Below are 22305 nucleotides of genomic sequence, written 5' to 3'. Positions count from 1 at the left end.
ACAAAGAATGGAAAAATGTCCTCGGGTGAGGATAAAAAAAAAAAAAGCTGGAAACCATTTGCTTTTTTCAGTTAGAGAAGTACAAGGTTATAGAAGTTATAAGGTAGATAAAAATTTTTGTCTCGTGTCATTGTGCAATAAAAATAAAAAGCTGAGTTATATCAACAGAAAAATGCCAAATGCCCCTTATAAATAAGAGTTTTCTCACACAAAGTGGTCTGAACGAGCCCTGGCCAGTTTGGCTCAGCGGTTAGAGCATCGGCCTGCGGTCCGGAGAGACCCGGGTTCGGTTCCCGCTAAGGGCATGTACCTCGGTTGCAGTTTGTCCCCGGCCCTGGTTGGTCGTGCGGGTGGCAGCCACTCGATGTGTCCCTTCACAAAGTGGTCTGAATGAGAGGCATACTCTCACCAGTAACTAACACCAACACTCAGGAGGAACAAAAGGCAGTCTTCTCCAAACCTTGGCCCAGACGGTCCTGCCTTTTATAAATTAGCCAAAATGTAGGGGCGTGGAAGTCCCGAGGACCTGCCAGTGCTCTCCCTTTCATACCACTGCACAGGTTTTGCCGGAGTACTTGCCGTTTTGCCTCCTTTTCCAATAACTCTGCCAGCAGCAAAGGATGGCACTCTGATATGAGCTTCAAGTTTCACCTCTTCTTTAGGACTAACAAAGTTTTCTTCTTTAATTTTTCCATAAATTCTTCCTTGAGCCTGCAGATGAGCACATATCCTATCAGTGTCGTTCATGTAGGAGACAAAAGGTCCATTAACGTTAAAGATGGCCCAAATCCACTGGAATAGCTTTTTGCAGTGATACGTCTGCATTTGATAGACTGATGGTTGCATAACCGAGGGGTTAGAAAGCCCTAGAAAAGGTTGGTGGTAACTGCACATCATAGATGAGGCAACTGAATGATTAATGAAAGATGAACCATATTCTGACAACAGTTAAAGGCAGTTCATCAATAGTCATCCTAACAAAAACTAAATCACTTTTGTGGGCAAATGGCCATTTGCTCTCCAACTGAAAGGTAAAACCTCTCCTACAGGCAGGAAGAAAGTAACTATTTTTCTTGCGCAAAAGAGACTAGGGAAGAACTACAGAGCCAACCACAAAAACAAAAGTATCTAACACATTTTCATTGGTGCAGAAATGATAAGCTCATGTTGGGGGATTACAGGGAAAAAATCTTGGTATATATTCCATTCATCCTGAGAGTCTCAGGCCACAAATGTAGCTATTAACACACGGACACTGGGGATATACATCATCCTCCAAAACAAACAGAAGCTCTTGAGTTCATAAGGAAATATAATGATTAGGAGGTTTATTGTTATTTAGATCTCTAAAATAATTCATTTGTGATTATCACGGATCACATAAATGAGATTTAAGCATTATAGCTTTTCTTAAGTGTTCCATTTAGGACAACTGTACAACACGAGCATTGGAGGATACAGGGAAACAAACTTTGAGTTTCCCAGCATTCAAGCAGTATTATAGAAATTGCAAGATGGTAATTCCATTTATCAAATAGTAAGAGCTCAGCACCAAGAAGGAACATATAATAACTGATGCCTGTATTTATCTTTTAAGATGTAAAACCAAAAATGACTGACCCTGTAGGTTCAGGATAGGAAGCAATTTTCAACACTTCCAACTTATAATTTGAACTACCCTGGATGGACCACATGGCTGGTGTGAGGGAGTCAAATTCTTCACCCAAGTTTGAGCCTAGCCAACCTGCACCCACATCTCAAAGCAGCTCTTTTTGTTTCATGCTCTTCCTGTAAATCAGAGGTGGGGAACATCCAACCCAGGGGCTGTATAAGACCCTCAAAATCCATACCAGCTAACATCACACACCTCACCAAATATAGCAGGCTAATTTTTAAGTTGATAATTTTGTATGGCCTGTGAATGATGTTATAAATACCCAAATGGCCCTTGGCAGTAAAAAGGTTCCCCACCATTGCAGTAAATGGAGTGGGTGGGGAGACCTTTGAATTTTTAGTGAAAAATGGCCCATTGAAAATAGAGATCAAAGACAGTAATGTTTTAAAAATGGTGTGTGTGTGGGGGGGGGGTGCTGGCTGGTTTGGCTCAGCCGTAGAGTGTCAGCCTGCGGACCAATGAGTCACAGGGTCAATTCCGGCCAAGGGCACGTACCTTGGTTGCAATTCGTGGCCCTGGTCGTGCGGGAATCAACCAGTTGATGTGTCCCCCTCATGTCAATGTTCCTCTCTCCCTTTCTCTCCCTCCCACTGTCTGAAGATAGAAAAGTATTCTTGGGTGAGGATTAAAAAAAATAAAAGTGGTGGGGGGGATCGTGAGAGAGGGATGTAGGCACTGTTCCTAGCCACATTTTGGAGCTGAGGGAACTAAGGCTTAAGGGTTTTTTAAAATTCTCACCTGAGGACATTTTTGCATTTATCCTCAGATAGAGGGGGAGGGAGAGAGGGAGGAAGAAAGAGAGAAACATCAATGTGAGAGAGAGACGGTTGCCACCCGCACGACCCCAACTGGGGCCGGAGACGAACCACAACTGAGGTACGTGCCCTTAGCGGGAACCAAACCTGGGACTCTGTGGTCCACAGGCTGATGCTCTAACCAGGGCAAGGCTTAAGTTTAAGAGTTGTCCTGTAACACAGCTGCCAAGTGGTAGGAACAAGACATGGGTTTTGGTACATTAGTGTCATTAGAATTCAGTAGTTGTGCCCTGGCCGGTGTGGCTCAGTGGTTAGAGCGTCGGCCTGCGGTCCAGAGAGACCTGGGTTCAGTTCCTGCTAAGGGCATGTACCTCGGTTGTAGTTTGCCCCCAGCCCTGGTTGGGTCGTGTGGGTGGCAACCACTTGATGTGTCCCTTTCACATTGATGTTTCTTTCTCTTTCTTTCCCTTCCACTCTATCTAAACAAAATATCGGTGGAAAAAAAATGTCCTCGGGTGAGGATTAAAAAAATAATAATTCAGTAGTTGCTTTTACCTGTGACAAAGACTGCGTTTTATAGGAGAAATCATACACTCAAAGGTATGCATATGTGAATTTGAGGATTTGGCAAGGTCTTAGTCTGACTGACCCAGAGTCTGCTGAACACCATCACCAACATATTTATATTGTGCTTCCTATGTGTCAGGCACTATTCTAAGCACTTATATATTGTTTAAACCTTAAATCTCCATTTTATGGATGAGGAACTAGCCAGAGAAAGGCTCGGTAACTTGCACAAGGGTCACAAGCTGGTAAACGCTAGGGCTGGGAGCTGAACTAGCACCCTGGCTGCCAAGTCTCTGTTCTTTGTCGCCAGCTACGCCATCTTCCAGTATACAGTGAGAGAAATCGCAGCAAACATGAGCAGTGGTTCACACCAGGCAGATGCCATAACAACCTCTAAAATGTGAAGGGTTTGTAGAGAGATGACAGACAAGGGCTAACAGTTAATCAGGGTAAAATGAAAGGGGGGCACATATGATAATGAGGCACTGAGCAGCTCTTCTGGGAGACAGATAAATCCAAATCCAGCCACCATTACAGATTTATAAGACCTTATTTGAGCCAAACTGACCACAGTGGCTGCGGATCAAGATCTCAAATACTCCTCTACTCTGTTCTTAGTCTTAGGAATTTCCATTGAGAAATTGTTTCTACTGAATAATTAGGTACATTTAAAGGAGAAGCCACATTAGAGTTCCTAAAAGAAGGCATTCATATTCTCCGCATTTACTACCTGTGCACACACTCCAGCGCGTACCTTGAACTGGGCCTCCGGTGGCCCGGTGATAATCACCATCCTCACTTTCGCATCTGGTGCTTCAGCTGGAGCGATCTGGAACAGACCCAGACCCGTGAAGGGTTACAATAGAAAGGTTACACAGCCCAGCCCAATATTTGCATATGACTGACTGAAATGCAGAATAAAAGCCTTCCGGAAGGAGGCTTTGAAGAGACAGTGATTAAAGTGAGTTTATTAGTTATTGCTCCTGCAGTATATTTGTCCTTACCCTGTGCCTAGTCCTAATGTAAATGTCCACTTGCAGTCCCTTGGCTAATCCTCACTACACCCTGATGAGGTATTGCCTCTACTTTCCATTTGGGCAAACTGAAGGCTGGAGTTGTTGTTACCTGGCCCATGATCACACAGCTAATAGAGCTGGAGGGAGAGCTGGGTCTGAGTGTCCACTGTCTGTGTTCCTAATCACTATACCATTGGTACCCAGTGTGGTCCTTGTCCCTCAAGCTTCCTGTGTAAGAAACTGTTAAGTTCACAAATTAAGACAACTGGTAAATTCCCTCAAAGTGTGGTCATTGGAGTAGCATATGAAATAAACTATGAAACCTCAGGATAGACTGCACCTTCGATTCAAATTATGAAGTGGCAAGAAGACTCGTGTTTCTGTAACTGACTTAAAGCACCAGGACAGCCACAGAGGGCAGAACAGTACCTTAATAGAAGCTCCTGCAAAACGAGAAAGCTGTTTGATGTGCTGGCCCTGCTTGCCGATAATGGCACCGACAGACAAGGCTGGGATAAACAGATGAACAGTCTCTGTTTCTGACTGCTGTTGGAAGAGAAACACAGGACATTCTGTTGGATACAAATTGGGCTGTTATCATTGGCACAGGGGTAGGGCATTCGCATACAGCAGGAATATAAGGTTGTTTTAGGAAAACCACCACAGTAAGTTGACATGAGTTTACCTAACAGGTCAAGAAGATCTTACATACTCATCCTGAGAGTATTTGCAGGCAAAATGTCACTTCTGTACACAGTTTTACTAAATTATAGATTTAAAAGCTATGTAAATGTTACAAAGTTTAAATGTATTGGAATAGAGGGACAAGATTATGTTTAAAATGAAGATTCCATCACTATATCCAAGGAAGATCCTTGACAAGTAAATGAAATTCTGTATCCAATATTCTTGACAAGTAAATGAAATGAGAATAAAAGAACCACATCACAGAAAATTCATGATTCCTTCATCTTTACCTGACAGGTTTTTTTTTATATCTGAGGATGCTATTTTAAAGACCTTCAGCCTGGCCAGGTGGTTCAGTTCGTTGGAGTGTCGTCCCATACACACACACACACACAAAAGGTTGCAGATTCTGTTACGCTCAGGGCACATAGGTATGTATGCCCTGAGGGTTGAAGGTTCATCCTAGGTCGGGGCACATACGGGAGACCACCAGTTGATGTCTCCCTCTCACATTGGTGTTTCTCTTCCCCTTCCTCTCTCTCTAAAGTCAGTTAACAACAACAGAATATCCTCAGGTGAGGATTAAAAATAAATAAATAAAAGGACCTTCAGAAAGTCTGGTTTCCAGTTTTTCACTGATTCATATAATACTGCAATCAAATCTTTAAAGATAAATCTTATGCCCTTGTACAAATACTTCTAAGATTTTATATAATAGAAATGCTGTATCAGAGCATGACCATTTAAAACTGAGACATTTCCACATTCTCATGCTAATAAGTTTGTCTTACAGTCAACATATTAAAGGGTGTGGGATTATTTTAGTTCAAACCATGCCTTTCACACTTGTGAAAAATACAGCGATGTATGATTCCAGACCCCACACCTAGTTTTCGACAAATGAAAATCATCTAAACTCTGCTTCTCTAAGTGTGTTCTTGTATAGCCCCCACCATGTACCTCATATCTCCTGTAAGAGTCAACCCCCCTCCCTCCCTAAAGATCAATGGAAAAATATCCTCAGGGAGGATTAATAACAACCAAAAGAAGTTCAACTCTAAGAAATATTCTTGACAAAAAACACTGGATTTTTCTCTGATTACTGGATTTTGTTTCTTCAGCATCTGTGTCAATAGATGGACTGTATTCTTTATAGCCTGTATTTCTTTGGTGTTCCATTTCCCAGGATGTCAGCACACACACGACATAGCTGGCCGCTAAAGGAAGTCTTTTCTCGTAGCTCTGTGAGCATCCTTAGATAAAAACAATCAGACTCTGCCTTATCACTAAACTTTCTTTGTTTTCACTAAACTCTTGACTGTGGAGATTTGTGACGGGCCAGGCCTGCACAACTTGGTCAGATGACTACTGTTGCTATTCTGTCAGTGAAGAACAAACAAAATTATTTCATTCTTCAGTATTTCCAAGTCCTAAGAACAGTGTCTCTTTTAGGAAAGCACCACACCTCACAGCCTGCCCATGTGTCATGCAGTCCCCGTGCGCCATTTATTCCAGAGGGACACTGTAAGTAGCCTCTCGTATTTTAATAACCACACAGACAGGCTGAATGAATGCTGACACTGAACATAAACCGTGTTCAGTGTTAGCATCTATTTTGTCATTCTGGTCCTTATATTAAAACTCACATGAATCTTCACCAACTTTTTTTTTTTAAGGTAAAGCTAGTATTTAAATATTTTATGTCACTGAGAACACCCGTATCATGTTCCTCTTAATTATATACTTGTTGGGGGGAAAGAGGTCCTACAGTGAAAAAGACCTTTTAAATGGTCAACCTAAATCCAATGTGTAACTTGTCCAGATCTGTCCCATTGTATTTTGCCATAACTGTATAATTGTTTGTTTTCTAGGCCTTGTTCCAGAAAGATTTTATGCTTTTTACAAAGCACACACAACCTAGAAAGGTAAAACAAAGGAGGTGAAGAAATAAGACCATAGGGCCCTAACAGAAAAGACAAGACGAAGTCAGGTGTGCCATTATCACACAAATTTCACTCTAAGCTTCCTACCAGCTAATTAAAAGAAAAAAACCAGTTGCATGATTCACCATGTTTATGAGAAAAACTATTCATTTGCTAAGTAAAAACTACTTTTCCTGTGACTGATCCCAGAGAGCAACTTCTGAATGTTCTCAGAGGGTGATGTAACAGGTAGCGACCTTAGAGGGCACGTCCAGCCAGCACAGCCCCCTAGATCTGAAGACCTCTGCTGCTATGACAACAGCTCTGAGGCAGCACCATTGCCAAAACTGTCACAGCCTCGAAGGCTGAGCCAGAGCTCAATAATCTTTCCACCGCGCTGACAAAAGGCTATCAATGCATTTGTTTTGTTGGTTTGGGGGGTTGGAGGTGGGGTGGGAGGTAATGAATCCAACACAGAGATTAAGAAAATAAATTTAAAAGAAAAGTTATGTGGCGTTTAGAAAAGGAATGGTGGTCAGTAGAGAAGGGTCTAAAGGGGCAAAGATCTAAAGAAAGAATCAGTATGTAGACAGAAAAATGTTCTGCACTGTACCCTGGCCAGTGTTGCTCAGTGGTTAGAGCGCCGACCCATGTACCCAAGGGTCGGGTTTGCATCCCGGTTAAGGGCACATAACTGGGTTGCAGGTTTGATCCCCAGCCCTGGTTGAGGTGCATGCCGGAGGCAACTAATCAGTGTGAGTCTTACATACATCTCTAACCCCCCCCCCCCCCAATGGAAAAATATCCTCAGGTGAGGATTAACCAAAAACAAAAAAGCCCTGCACTGGGATGAAAACAGGAGCAACAGAACCTGTCAAATATAACAAGCATTAGAGCAAAGCAGACAGCACCAGGAGGTGGTGCCCAGACTGATAGTGACTTGTACTCTTGGCACCTTAACAAAAAGTTGACTCATCAGATGTCTCGAAGACATTTCTGAATATCAATTCCCTTTACTCCAATTCCATATCCATCAGGCATCCCCCTGACCATAAATTGCTTTTCAAAGAAATTTTCTTCTGGGAATATAAGGCACCTCACATAACTTTCTGTTTATGGAAGAGGCAAAAAAGGTGATCAGTTCCTTAGGTCTTTGCTAATTTAAGATGATCTTTAAGAAACAAAATGAGTTGAATATGATTATTTTTTTAAAAAAGAAAAATGAGTTAAAGGGATTTGGGATCAGATTACTGTTTCACAGAGTCTCTCAGTCTTTCTTACTGTGCGTACGACTCATTCTTATGTGGGATTCAGCCTGGTAAGCCATGTTTCAGGATTTGGTCCCTCAGAAGAGCAGATAACTTCATGTTTACTTTCAAAACTGAAGTCAGAATATGGGTTATGATAAGCTTCTTCCACCTGAACTTTAAGTCTCTGAGATGGAGTTTGGAAAAAGGCATCAGCATTACCCTTTCTGTTACACATTCTTTGCATTTAAGTTAATATTCAGATGCATTTTCTTGGACCCTTTTTCCTAAACCTTCAGAGGTGAAGGATATTCACAGGACACAAGCTGCTTCCCAGTGGATTTCTGCCAGACGCCTATCGGCAAAACTGCCTTTGGACTTGTTGGCAGACTTAATGTTATAGCTTGAAAAACAAAAGAACAAAGCTGCTCAGCTGAAAGTTTGCATAACTGGTGAAGTCTGCCAATGAGTAATTCCTAATCATCCATCGTGAGGAGATACAAGAATGAGCAAACAGTAAGGTTAAGTGTATTTACTTTGTGGGGAACAGAATCTAAGACATTACAAAGGCATGGAGACAGGCATGCCAGCCAACAAGAGCAGCCTCCAGGAACCTGGAAGGATGCCAGTGTTTTCCTTGGGCTTGTAAAATAGATATTCCTGGGTTTCTTTGTTTTGTTTTAATGGATTGGGTCTGGAACTGGAATTAAGTTTACTCAACTCCATGACCTGAAAAGAATATTGCAATCTTAAACACACACAGAAAAAGGCAAAGAAACTTTTCCCCCATAACAAATAATCAAAGCCTCTTAGACATAATAAATGTGTACAAAGAATTATTTACTTTGAAATTGTTTACTGACAAAAGTGCTGCACGCACAGTAAGAAAGACTGAGAGACTCCGTGAAACAGTAATCTGATCCCAAATCCCTTTAACTCATTTTTCTTTTTAAAAAAAAAAATCATATTCAACTAATTTTATTTCTTAAATTAGCTAAGACCTAAGGAACTGATCACCTTTTTTGCCTCTTCCATAAACAGAAAGTTAGCAATTTTAAGATCGTGCTATTATTTGGAGACTTCTGGGAAAACTCTAAAGGCACTACCAAAATTAAGACAGCAGCACTCGGGGTAACTTCTGCCAACCCAAAAGCAAGCTGCCAACACTGTCAAGCTATGGGTGATGCTGTGTGCCAGTTCCACCTCTCGCTCTGCTCACTAGCTGCCAATTGCCTCTTCCCTACTGTTTGAGCATTTCTGAAAGGAGCATTTCCTGTCATTTATAAACTTGAAGTCTGCCAATTAAGTACTGCATGAGCCAGCTGCTAGGCGGGACTATAGACTTTTCGTCTGTTGGGAGAACCAACTCTGGCTCTATGGGAAAAATCAACCTGGCAGTTTCCAGGAAAAAGGGTATGTTGTAAGGGAGGGGTGGGCAAAGTTCTGGAATGGAACAGAGGCAAGTGATTTATCCAAAGACAAGATGCATCCATTCTACATTCATGTTACAAAGCAGAAGCGAGAAAACGGGAGGGGGGGAAAATGAAACAATTGTGAACGAAAAAGGAAGCAGTACATAAAAATAGATTCCTTGAAACATTTAGTTATCAAAACCTACTCCTTGCCCGGCTGGTATGGCTCAGTGGATTGAGAGGCCCCAGTTTGATTTCTGAACAGGGCACATGCCCAGGTTGCGGGCTTGATCCCCAGTGTGAGGCGTGCATGTGGCAACTGATCGATGCCTGTCTGTCTGTCTCTCTCTCTCTCTCTCTCCCCCGCCTCCCCCTCTTCTTAAAAATAAATAAATAAATTTAAAAAAAAAATTTAAAAAACCTCCTTGCCAGGCAATACATGTGTAGAGTAAAAGCAGAGATTTACTGCTACCCCACAGGGCAGCAAGGACGAAGAGGCAGTCTTAGCGAGGACCTGACTGCTCTGAGAGCTCTGAAGGAGAGCAAGCTCCGAAGGAGTGGCAGCGTAGCCGCGGTAGAGGACCACCAGGGCGCTGAGGGCAGATCTGCCCACCTTGCGTTCTCTAGCCCAGGTTCTAAAGATACCACAGACCTTCGGCAGTGCTCTTCAGCCAGAAGAAAAGTGAAGCCGAAGGGAACAAAGGACTGGAAGCAGCAGTGGTGAGCAAAAGATAATGCTTGGGTGAATTTACCTGCTGCCTTTAAAAAACAAATCTGTGTTTCAAAGAGTAGTGACTACTTAGTAAGGATTTGGGTGTACAAAAAGAACAGTCTGAATATACGGTGAAAGCAAAGCTATTCCAGCTAAGTATTCCTCCCCCATGAAGTTATAAACTAAAATAAAACTTGTTTAAAGAATTGTCCTAGGGCCCTGGCTGGTTTGGCTCAGTGGTTAGAGCGTCCATCAGCCCGCAGACCAGAGAGACCCGGGTTCGGTTCCTGCTAAGGGCACGTACCTCGGTTGCAGTTTGTCCCTGGCCCCGGATGGTGTCAAGTGGGTGGCAACCAGTCGATGCGTCTCTCTCACATCCATGTTTCTCTCTCTCTCTCTTCCCCCTTCTCTCCCTCCTGCTCTATCTGAAGATTACTGCAAAAGTGTCCTTGGGTGAGGATAAAAGATAAAAAATAAAAAAATAAAAAAAAGAATTGTTCTCTGAAACATTAAACCAGAAAATTACCTGACAGTTATTTGGAAATATTTTACTCTGATTAGTATCCAGAAACAGTACAATTCTCTGAAAATGGTGTTTTTTCTTAATTAGATGAAAATAATCTGCAGGAAAGGAATTGGAACATGGAATTTTCTCCTAAAGAATTAATTTAGAGTTCCCTGTGGGGTGGGGGGTGTAAAGAAATGAGGGGGGGACCTTAAAAATTTACCTCCTCCAAGATCTGAGAGATTCCTTTAACATGTAATACGTACTGCTAAATCCAGGGGGGCAGAGTCAAAGAGCCATCCCCAAAACCTATTCACTTCTTTAGTTATAGACTCAGTTTCCCAACTTCTCTTGCAGGTAGAAATGGCCAGGTGTTGTGTTCTAGCAAACACACCACCAGTGGAAGTGGGAAAAGCTATCCTCAGGCAGTGTCCTTAAAGGAGGTGACTGCCAATGTTTGATCTTCGTCCTTGCTGGCTGGAACCAGATCCAGGGGCTGGAGCATGAGCAGTCATCTAGTACAGGAAATGGTATGCCGAGTCAATGACCAGTCCTAGACGACACAGAACTGCTACCAGAACTACTTCAACTACCTGCCCTTCAACTCTTAAAGAAGGAAAATTCATTTAAACCACATTTTTTTCCACTCCAAAAACACAGCCAAACCTAATCCTGATGATAGAGCATGCCAAAATATATTTAGAAGCATGAAAACAGACATATGGCAGCATCCCACAGACAGCTTTGGGCCTGATGGTTGCCCAAGAGTTGGAATGACAGGTAGTGAGAGTAAAGGGGGTGAGTTTTCTCACTACACTTTAAAGCCTGAAACAGCCCTGGCTGGTTTGGCTCAGCAGTTAGAGTGTTGGCCAGTGTACCAGAGTCGCAGGTTCGATTCCGACCCTGGTCGGAGTCGTGCAGGAGGCAACCAGTCGATGTTTCTCTCTCTCTTCCTCCTTCCCACCTATCTGGTTCAGCAGTTAGAGCCTGCAGACTAGAAAGTCCTGGGTTCAGTTCCCGCTAAGGGCATGTACCTCAATTGCAGTTTGTCCCTGGCCCTGGTTGGGGTCGTATGGATGGCAACCAGTCGATGTGTCTCTCTCACATTGATGTTTTTCTCTCTCTCCTCCTTCCCTCCCGCTCTATCTGCAGATAAAAGCAAAAGTCCCTGTGTGAGGATAAAAAAAAAAGATAAACAGAAAAATATCCTCGGCTGAGGATTAAAAAATAAAATAAAACCTCAAACAAGTTAGAAAGGGACATATATGAATGGTGTGTTTATGCTTATCCTAAATATTGCCTCCCATGCATTAGTCTTGATAGATCCTCTTTTCCAACATTTAAGTCCACCCTCCACAGACTAGTAAATGTTCTTTCCAGAACAGTAGTTCTTGACAATGAACAGGTAACAAAAGCTCCTGATGACCTTAACGAACCACAAGTTTCTGAGCCTCCATCTACTCCTACTGAGATTCTGATTCATTTACCTCTAAGGTGGGCACGGGTTCTTAACCAGTTAAGAAATAGCAGCTATTGTTAACCTTGGCTACAATTTGGAGTCATCTACGGAGTTTTACAAAATAACAATGCCTGGGTCTCATCCCGAATCCCTACCCTGGGCCTGGAGGAAGGGGGAAATTCCATTTGAAAAGAACACCTCCTCTCCTTTAGGTATGGATCAGAGAAAGCTGTATTTTATAGAATATTGTCAACTAATAAATGTAAAACTCCAAGACAGTAACAAATGATTTGGGCAAATGTCAACAATGGCTATTAAACCCACCGGGTTGAAAGGCTTTTGGGGAGCAAGATACTCTCACAATCTCAAAGTACCACTGATTACTTCTAAAGGAGACTTGAAGACATGAGCAGGATTGACTGGATTCTTTATTGAAAAGAGATATTAGAGGACATTATTGGGATAACTATGGAAACTGAAACACAGCCTGCATGTTAAATAACAGTGTTCTGCCAAATTTCTCAAGAGTGATGATGATACTGTGGTTAATATCAAGGTGAATGTCCATGAGGAGAAAAGAGAGGACTGTCCATGGAGGTACTTGTGAGAAGAAAAGGCAATTTAAAAACCCACAAAAGCAAAGATTTCTTCCATTTTGAGGAAAAAAGTAGATTACAAAAATGTTTCCTTTCCACTTTTAAGTCTATGGCTAATTCCTGACACATTATTTGAGGTACAAGATGAAAAGAGAGAAGTTAGCAGTAGGTTAAATCTATAGAAAAATCACTAGGTCACATCTTCAGCAAATACATGCAATACATACACAGTCTGTCGACCTTTCCAGCTAGGTAGACATGTTTGCCTTTCTTCCTAGCATTTAACGTTTAGGTGGTCCGTGGTACACCAATTAGTTGGAAATGTCCGGTTTAAAGTTGGGGGTTCCATTGTATCGCTACCTAGAATACGTGTAGAGTAAAAATGCCCATTGGAATTTTGCAGAGAACGTGGATTGCTAAGATTGTCCGCATTTTATCCCTTTAAGAATGAGAATGTCACCCTGGCTGGTTTTGCTTAGTGGTTAGAGCACTGGCCTGTGGACCCCGAAGAGTTGTGGGTTCGATTCCGGTCAAGGGACATACCTCGGTTGCGGTTTAGTCCCCAGCCCTCGTCAGGGTCATGCAGGAGGCAACCAGTCGATGTGTCTCTCTCACATTGATGTTTTTCTTCTTGTTTCTTTCTCTCCCTCCCTCACTCCCTCCCACTCTACCTGAAGACAAATGGAAAAATATCCTAGGGTGAGGATTAAAAAAAAAAGAATGTATTTTTTCTGCTCTTGCAACCTCCAGGTTATTAGGGGTTCTGAGCTCTCGCCCCCTTGAAGTGTCTGTTTCTACGTCCCCTGCTGGCCGCTTCTGATCACACCTACAGGGAAGTTAAGTGATTGCCTAAAGAACAGCTAGGTCAGGACGGCTGGCAGACATGGAGGCTAGATGAGAGCTGCTACAGCAGAGCTACTTTAAGTCAACTCCTTGTAATTTTTAATAAATGTCATTTTACACACAACTGTCAGAGACACTTCTGCCTTAACCTCAGTCATATGACAAATGCACCTATTTGTAATGAAGATACTAGGAGGCATATTAGAGGTTAAGTTCATGTACTCTCAAATTCCCATTTTAGGCTCACTTTTGCTCTCTTCTCAAACTTTTTATATTACTCAATTCTTCCAAAATTAAAATGTTTGACCTAAAAAAAGAGTCTCTAAAGATTATTCATCTAATTCAGTTTCTTCATTGTGCAGGTGAGAAACCAAACCCAAAGCAAAGAGGAGACTGACCTGTGGTGGTGCAAACCCCGAGCAGAGCTGGGCTAGAGCTGGGCTAGAGCTGGGCTAGAGCTGGGCGCTCACCTCCAGGGCTCCTTCCACCTGCTCCCTCTCTACATCACCTTCAGCTGTAGTGGAAAGTGTCACTTAAGACATAATGAATCAATTCACACTTGAAATGGAACTGGAATTCTGAAGCCTATCCTTAGGTGAATGGGCTTTGTCATATGATTTCCAAGCCCAAACACACTGGAGTGACGGACAAGGTGCAGGGGAAGGTGCGAATGCTGCTGACGGTCACGGCAGAAACACATGGTAAGAGGAGGGCAAAAGCTAAGCACACCCAACAGTGTGCGGGTTTCAGGTGCAGGCAAAGGAAATCCTCACTCTTAAAGGGATAACATATGGACAATCTCAGCAACCCATGTTCTCTATAGAATTCCAGTGGCACTTTACACATATTCTAGGCAGGGTGATAATAGAACCCCACCCCCAATTTATTCCCCCCAGACATTTCCCCAAATTGGCATAGGAGGTACCACTCAAAACGTTCTACAAGGACAGCCAACAGGAAGGGAGAAATGGAAAAATAAAGACATGAAGGAAGATCCTAGAACGTTAATTTTATTTCACATGATTTTCTACCCCAATTATCATTGATAACATAAATGACTCATGAACTACTTTCAAAAAGAATTATTGGATGAGGTGTCTACTATGCTGCAATTATTTTCATATATCACTGGTCTCCTATTTCTGACCTCAGGAAAAAATGCTGGTCTTTTTTTTTTTAATCTCCACTCAATGATATTTTTCTGTTTATCTCCAGATAGAATGGGAAGGAGGGAGGGGGAGAGAGACAGAGAGACAGACATCCATGTGAGAGAGACACATCGACTAGTTGCCTCCTGCACAACCCCGACCAGGGCCTGAAATGAACCACAACCGAGGTACATGCCCTTGACCAGAATCAAACCTGAGACTCATTGGTCCAAAGGCTGACGCTCTAACCGCTGAACCAAACCAGCCAGGGTGAAAATGCTATTCTTAAAAAGCAAATATAAAAATAAGGTTTAGCCCTGCCGGTCTGGCTCAGCGGTTAGAGCGTCAGCCCGCAGACTGGAGAGTCCTGGGTTTGGTTCCCGCTAAGGGCACATACCTCAGTTGCAGTTTGTCCCCAGCCCCGGTTGGGGTTGTGTGGGTGACAACCACTCGATGTGTCTCTCTCATGTTGATGTTTCTCTCTTCCTCTCTCCCTCCAGCTCTATCTGAAAAAAAATGCAAAAATGTCCTCAGATGAGGATTAAAATAAAATAAAAAATAAGGTTTATTTCTTTTCCTTTATTGATTTTAGAGAGAGAGATAGAAACATCGATGAGAGAAAACATCGATTGGCTGCCTCCTGTATGCCCCCCACTGGGGATTTGGCCCACAACCTGAGCATGTGTCCTGATTGAGAATTGAATCGGCGACCCCTTGGTGCTTGGGTCAATGCTCAACCACTGAGCCGCACTGGCTGGGCAAGATTTATTTCTTAATAACCTGTTTACAAAATAAATAAAAGCTATTTAACATTTGCACGCAAACACATGCACAAAACTGAGTTCATAATTTTAAAAAATACGAACAAAATGGAAGAAAAAAAATGTCCAGTTTTTACCGACCTTTCAAAGCAGGTAACTTTCAGGTGAAGTTAAGGATGAAGGAAGCCTTTTAAAAATTCTTTTCTTCAATATTTAAGAATAAGTAACCTCTAATACTTTCAACAATAAAGATAAATATTTCTAAAAGATGAATCAGCCCGGGTGGTGTGGCTCAGTGGTTGAGCGCTGACCCATGCACAAAGAGGTCACCAGTTCAATTCCAGGTCAGGGCACATGCCCAGCCTGCGGGCCAAATCCCCAGTGGGGGGCGTGCAGGAGGCAGCCAGTCAATGTTCTGTCTCATCAATGTTTCTCTCTCTCTCTCCCCTCTTCTTTCTCTAAAATCAATAAAGAAAAAAAATTAAAAATAAAAGAATCAAATTGTAATGAGGCCTCATGAATTCAGTCATAGTAAGCATGGTACTGCCCACTTAAAGAATAAAAAGAGATCAGTGGACGACAAGTTGAAAAAATAAAAATGGGGAAAGGACCTAAATAGACACTCTCCAAAGAGGACAAACAGATGGCCAATAGACATATGAAAAGATGCTCAATGTCACTAATTGTCAGAAAAATGCAAATTAAATCCACAATGAAATATCACCTCACACCTGTCAGAAATGCTATCATCAATAAATCAACAAAAGACAAGTGTTGGCGAGAATGTGAAGAAAAGGGAACCCTTGTGCACTGTTGGTAGGAATGAAGATTTGTGCAGCCAGTGTGAAAAATAGCATGGAGTTTCCTCAAGTAATTTAAAATGGAACTGCCTTATGATCCAGCAATTCCACTTCTGGGTATATATCCGAAAAACACTACTTTGAATTATATGCACCTCTATGTCCATTGCAGCATTATTTACAGTAGGTAAGCTATAAAAACAACACAAGTGCCCATGAGCAGTCGAGTGGATAAAAAAGCTGTGGTACATCCATACAATGGACTATTGGCCATAAAAAGAATGGAATCTTATCATTTGCAACAGCATGGATGGACCTAGAAGTATGCTAAATGAAATAAGTCACTCAGAGAAAGACATACCACATGATTTCACTTATATGTGGAATCAAAATAACAATATAAATGAACAAACAAAACAGAAACAGGCTCGGTTACAGAGACCAGACTAATGGTTGCCAGAGTGGAGAGGGTCGGGCACTGAGTGAAAAGGTGAAGGAATTGAGAAACACAGATTGTTAGTTACAAAATAGCCACAGGGATATAAAGTATAGCACAGGGAATAAAGTCAACAATATTGCAGTAACCGAATGGTGCCAGCTGGGTACTGGAAACACCGGGGGAATCACTATGTGAAGTACATAATTGCCTTTACACTGTACACCTGAAACAAATACAAAATAATACTGAATGTAAACTGTAATTTTATTTTCTAGTTAATCCTTACCCAAGGACATTTTTCCATTGATTTCTTAGACAGAGTGGAGGGGAGGGAGAGAGAGACAGAAACATCAATGTGAGAGGGACACATCAATTGGCCGCCTCCCGCACGACCAGGGCTGGGGATCGAACCTGCAACCCAGTTACACGCCGTTGACCAGAAATCAAACCCCGGACCCTTCAGTTCTTGGGCAGACACTCTAACCACTAAGCCAAACTAGCCAGGGCGTAAAATGTAATTTAAAAAAAATTTTTTAATAAACAATTTGAAATATATATTTTATTTATAATTTATACAAATTATAAATTTGTATTGAAATATATTTATAAATAAATATATATGTATATATAAAGAATAATAACCTCTTTCCCCCCACTCAAAGTCTCAAACTTTTAACATTTGAAAGCACATGTTGACAACTCTACCACCCCAAAACACCAAGAGTAGTAACTCCCGTGTCTACAAAAGGATAGATAAGATCCTACTGACCAGAGCCAGAAAGCATGTGCTGGCTCTAAGCTAATTCCAGATCACATGGGAACCAGGTTTTACATTAAGAGTTTCCCCATAAAACATCTCACGTCACAAGGCAACAGAGTCCGACTGTGTCCCACTCAATCATAAAGAAAGCCAAGGCACGCATCTTACCTCAAACTGTGGGTAAGGAGGCGTCATGGCTGAAGGGGGCCCTGAGGTGGGAGGTGGCATCCCTGAAGTGGGTGGGAACAGACCCAAGGCATTCAGATTTAATCCAGGAATTAAATGTGCTTGAAGCTGTAATGGTAAAAAGGTCCCTTCATTTTACAATTAAAAGATCAAGTGTAAGTGAGCATTTAGAAGTGACAATATTCAGATTGTGACCTCTTGTCTGAAGAAAATCATTTGACACAAATGTTAGAACAAAGCAGATGTTTCCTGTGACCACACTTGAGCATATAGCTTATCCCTGTTTATATTTCTTGGCATTTTAAAATCCATGTGCTTGTGTGCCTCCTCCTTGATCTGAAGCCACACTGAGTTTCTTGAGGCAGGGACACAGCCTTCCTGTCCTTGACCAGCAGCTCAGTGCTCAGACAAATATGTACTCTGTACTGTGGGCACACGGTGAGTAAGTATAGACAGAAAACCATGCATTCGCTGAAGTAGTAAGCAAACAAGATTTGTTCACTGAAAAGCAAACCAGATATGGAGAACGAGCTATGCAGAGATCTTTACTTCTGGATATAATTTGGCAGTCATGGGGTCTAAAGGTCTAAACCAGTCAAGCCCTTCGGAAATCAGGTCCTCTCCACATGTAACAACTACAACTAAACTTCTCTTTGGAGTGGATCCAGCAGCCAGAAAGGGGATTTTTGTTTTTGTTTAATGTTATAAGGGTTGAGGAAGGAAGGCGGAGATCAGAGAGCTGAGACTTGAGCATACTTGAGAATCCTTTTAAAAGGCCGGTGGAGTTGGATTTACTCCTGATGAACCCAAACATTTGGACGAGCAGTGATGATGTGAAGGCAGGAAGGCAATCGAGTGGCCTAAAATTATTAGCATTCTAAGTTCTTCCCCCAAAGGGAATAACATATTTACATTTCTCTTCTTTTAGGTATAATGTTTCAAATGACAGGCCCAATTGAGGAAATATTCTTTTTCAAGTCATTTACTTGAAAACTCAAGACGAACTTGACAAATGTTACATTGTGCACACCCTTCCATCCGTTAAGGAATGTCAACAATTCACTTTGTCCTGGTTGCACTTCACAGATTATTTCTTTTTATCTCCATGTAACCAAGTTTTAAATTTGTATTCATAACAATAGTTTTTACAAGCACAGTTATCTAGTGTAATTCTAATAGGCATGCAATGTAGGCAGTAGCCCCATTTTACAGATGAGGAAACTGATGCTCAGAAAGACCAAATAAGTTGTCCAAGACAGTGGAACCGCAACTGATAAATGGGTGAGCTGGGGTTCAAACCCAGTTCACACATGTCTAGAGCCCATATTCCTACTATACTCATTTCCTTCGAATCAACCTTGTGCAGGAGATATTAACCTTTTTAAGGTATGTATTAGCCTTACCTCACAGATAAGGAACCTAAGTCTCAAAGACTAAATAATTTGCTCAAATCATATAGACAGGCCACCCTACTGTCAAAGCCGGTCTTCCCAGGGCACTCCCTATGGTGCTAAACATCACTGAGAACCTACATCTAATGATGACATCGCTAAAGAAATCATATCAATGCGACTGAAAACATCTTTTAACTTCATCAAAGGAAGGACACGCCCTTCATGTTAAAACTAACATTCATAGAAGCAATATCGTTTTCATAAGACTCCCTGATTTTCTTCATTATCTCTTCCTCAGCTTTGGCACAGGTCTCCACGCTGCCTTTCACTGTGATGGTGCGCTCCGGGTTATACAGCGTCAGTTCCTGCAGGCTGCGGATTGAAGGGGAAAGAAAAGGAATGGAAATTATCGGAGAAGACAGTGAACAACAGTTCAGCCACAGATGGCAATTAAAACCCAACTGTGGGGGCTGGCAATATATATAAAAGTGGATGGTTAGACATGAAAAATGGTTCAACCCCAAAAGACATGAATCCAAGAATTGTAAAGCTGCAGGACAGAAAACACTTCTCAATAAAAATAGCTGGGTGTATACAGTTCGGTTAAGTTCATGTTTTAAACAGGGTGTACTTCTTGACTACTGAAGGTTGAACCATTTTCACAATTTAACAGTGAAATGTAAAGAAAATGACTGGAGGGATGCTGTTTTAGTGGAAACCAAGTACCAGATGTACATAACCTTCAATGTGTATGTTTCTAGTCTGCCCTGACCAATTTCTAGGCATAATTGGCATTCTCATGCAATTGCATTTTCTGGGTCACCAAGCAAGGAATAAGCGTGGAAATGGTCCACAAAGGCAAACCAGAACTCATGCGTATAAACTTCCTCTTTGCCAGTGATTTGAGAATTTAGATCAAAGTAGGCTAGAGGAAATAATGTAAATCGATCCTTTTTATTTTGTTTTTCTTTTTTTTTTCATTTTTTATGTTCTTTTGTGTGTTTTGTTGTTAACATTTTTCAATCCATCTTGACTAAATTTAAAAAAATATGTAGTCCCTGGATGACAACCAAAAAATGAGAATGCTGCAGCAATACTCAGAAACTGCCGCTAGTCCTGGGTCCTGCGGAAGCTTCGAAAGCACTTGGATGACATCTGCGCCCCGCCGCCTGGGCCAGCCCGCCGCCTGGGCCAGCCCGCCGCCTGGAGACAGAGCAGTGGGAGCCGTGCCCCGTGGAGACAAGTGCGCAGGGCACGGGGATGTGGTGCTGGTGCAGCTCTCCTCGTACTTTGGTTAAAAACCTCATGTTCACGACTAGCGGAATACCTTAAGCTAAACTTGAGACAGATGAATGGCATCATTTTCTCTCCAGCTTGATAAAAATGTAAACATTTTTTTGTCTTAGACAGCTTAAAGAAGAAGTGTATTTCTATTCTCCAGTTTCAACCCACCTCGCCCCTGCCAAACTTCTATTTTATTTTTTTAATCCTGATCCGAGGACATTTTTTGCATTTATCTTCAGATAAAGCAAGAGGAAGAGTGGGAGGAAGAGAGAGAGAGAAACATTGACATGAGAGAGACACCGAGTGGCTGCCACCCAAACGACCCCAACCTGACCCCACCATGTAACCAAGGTGCATGCCCTTAGCGGGAACCGAACTCGGGCCTCTCTGGTCCGCGGGCCGAGCCAAACCGGCCAGGGCACTCCTGCCAAGCTTTTATATTACAGTGTTCAAAATAGCTGCTTCTAGAATAGTTCTTAAGATTCCCCCCCCCCCCCCCACTTAAAACCCTCCTCTTTCTGGGCATGAACTTCAAGACGGGGTAGGGTCCTTTATTATTTACCACTTTATGATTTTTTCTTTCTTTACAATCAAGCAGGAACTTCCTCCTTCCTCGCCACCTCCTTCTTTGAAAACTTGCTACACAAACACCCCGCACCTGTTCTTAGTCCATCTGTCTCTTACCACCTTACCTTTTTTCAGGTGTTCTGATGGAAACCAGGGATAGTCCCTCTCAGAAAAAGAAAAACCTTTCCAAATCATTCCAGAGCATCTGCGGACCCTGGGTGTGGCAGCCAGGCTCGGGGTGACCCCCTCCCAGTGACATGCACTCCCCTGCCACACTGAAGAGCGCTCTCTTGTGTGAACATTAGAAAACAGCAGGGTGTGACTTCTGAGGCTGTTATAAAGACACTGCTCTTTCAGATCATCCACTGGGAGACAGCTGCCCTGTCTGAGGATGCTCAAGTAGCCCTGTGGAGAGGCCCCTGTGGTGAGGAACTGAGGCCTCCCAACAGCCCGCACTGACTTGTCAGCAACATGAAACCTGAGCAAAACCACACAGTCAAGTTGCTACCGAATTCCGGACCCACAGAAACAAGGCGACCAATAAACATTTGCCATTGTCGTAAGCTATCAAATGTTGGAATTATTTCTTACACATCAATGGATAATAAATTGGACTCTATATACCCATTTGAGGAGTATATGTTAGAAAACTTAACCAAAACTTCAGCTAGGAAATAGGAATGTAGAGCTTTCGGTGCCCCCTCCCCTTCAGCGGGAACAGAGAATGCTCGGGCTGGAACAGAGAGCATACCGAGTTTGAGAAGCGAAGTCTGGCGATGCAAGCTAGCTCCACCAGCTGTCAGATGGGACAAGCTATGCTTAATATGTAACCTACGGGTTAAACACAGTGTTTGAAAATTTTCTAATTCAAAAGAAAGCAAAGCAGCACTTACGGAGATATCGTGATTTTAGTGTCTGTGTCCTGCTCAATTTTTTTAAGATTTCTTCCTTCCTTACCAATAAGACGGCCTACAAAGTTATTATGGGCTAAAATCTTCAAGGGAATCTCTTCTGTGCTGTAAATGAAAGGGAAAAAATGGTCATGAGATCAGGATAAGTAAACCTACTCTTGAGTAAAAAGACAATATTCATTCATTAAACATTTACTTCCTACCTACCATAGAGGAAGCATTGTGCTGGGCAGAGTTTAAAACTGGCTGACCATGAGCCTACATTCTAGCAATGCATGAATAGATGGGGTAACAAAACATTAACATGTATTTGGATAGAAGTTAATTTTTAAAAATGGTTTCCTTTTATTCATCTCAGGGACCATCTTCCAATGATGGATTCTGTTAGCTCTGCAAACAGCTCCTACTCAAATTCCTGTCCCTAAACCCCCAACACCAGGACACAATGTACAAATGCAAAATAGTATGATTTTCAGTATAAATTTTAAAATACATATTTGGCAATACATGCACAGTTTATACAAAGAAACAGAAGAAACTCAACAGTGGTTACACTCTGGGGGAAGGATGCGAGGGCTCCGCACTTTGTTTTGAACCTTCTGAATTTCCAAGTCAAACACACCACTGTTTAAAGACATCATTGGGGTTATCTGGGTGGT

At 42.2% G+C, this 22305-nt stretch overlaps 2 protein-coding genes across 12 annotated transcripts in view; one reads left to right on the top strand and one right to left on the bottom strand.

Moving 5' to 3' along the window:
• MALSU1 (mitochondrial assembly of ribosomal large subunit 1) overlaps nucleotides 1-14103 on the top strand; it is a 31148-nt gene extending 17045 nt beyond the window's left edge. Inside the window, exons 6-11 of one of the 10 annotated variants that reach the window (XM_036246828.1) lie at nucleotides 6153-6224; nucleotides 6572-6625; nucleotides 8169-8385; nucleotides 9761-10001; nucleotides 10856-11028; nucleotides 13759-14103. The gene's annotated coding sequence lies outside the window, so the exon portion shown is untranslated. Of the gene's footprint in view, nucleotides 1-4997; nucleotides 5132-6152; nucleotides 6225-6571; nucleotides 6691-8168; nucleotides 8386-9713; nucleotides 10002-10855; nucleotides 11029-13758 lie in introns of all 10 variants that reach the window. The other 9 variants (XM_036246824.1, XM_036246826.1, XM_036246827.1 and 6 more) reach the window with 9 other exon arrangements.
• IGF2BP3 (insulin like growth factor 2 mRNA binding protein 3) overlaps nucleotides 1-22305 on the bottom strand; it is a 128492-nt gene that overhangs the window by 2292 nt on the left and 103895 nt on the right. For both annotated transcript variants that reach the window (XM_036246821.1, XM_036246822.1), the window contains 6 exons: nucleotides 21629-21751; nucleotides 19121-19256; nucleotides 17473-17598; nucleotides 4443-4559; nucleotides 3752-3826; nucleotides 580-711 (listed from right to left, as the gene is read on the bottom strand). In XM_036246821.1, coding sequence (XP_036102714.1) covers nucleotides 580-711; nucleotides 3752-3826; nucleotides 4443-4559; nucleotides 17473-17598; nucleotides 19121-19256; nucleotides 21629-21751 — 709 coding nt within the window. The remainder of the gene's footprint in view (nucleotides 1-579; nucleotides 712-3751; nucleotides 3827-4442; nucleotides 4560-17472; nucleotides 17599-19120; nucleotides 19257-21628; nucleotides 21752-22305) is intronic.

The sequence above is a fragment of the Molossus molossus genome, unplaced genomic scaffold (assembly GCF_014108415.1).
Source record: "Molossus molossus isolate mMolMol1 unplaced genomic scaffold, mMolMol1.p scaffold_m16_p_7, whole genome shotgun sequence".
NCBI lineage: Eukaryota > Metazoa > Chordata > Mammalia > Chiroptera > Molossidae > Molossus > Molossus molossus.
This window is presented reverse-complemented; position numbering and strand designations above follow the sequence as displayed.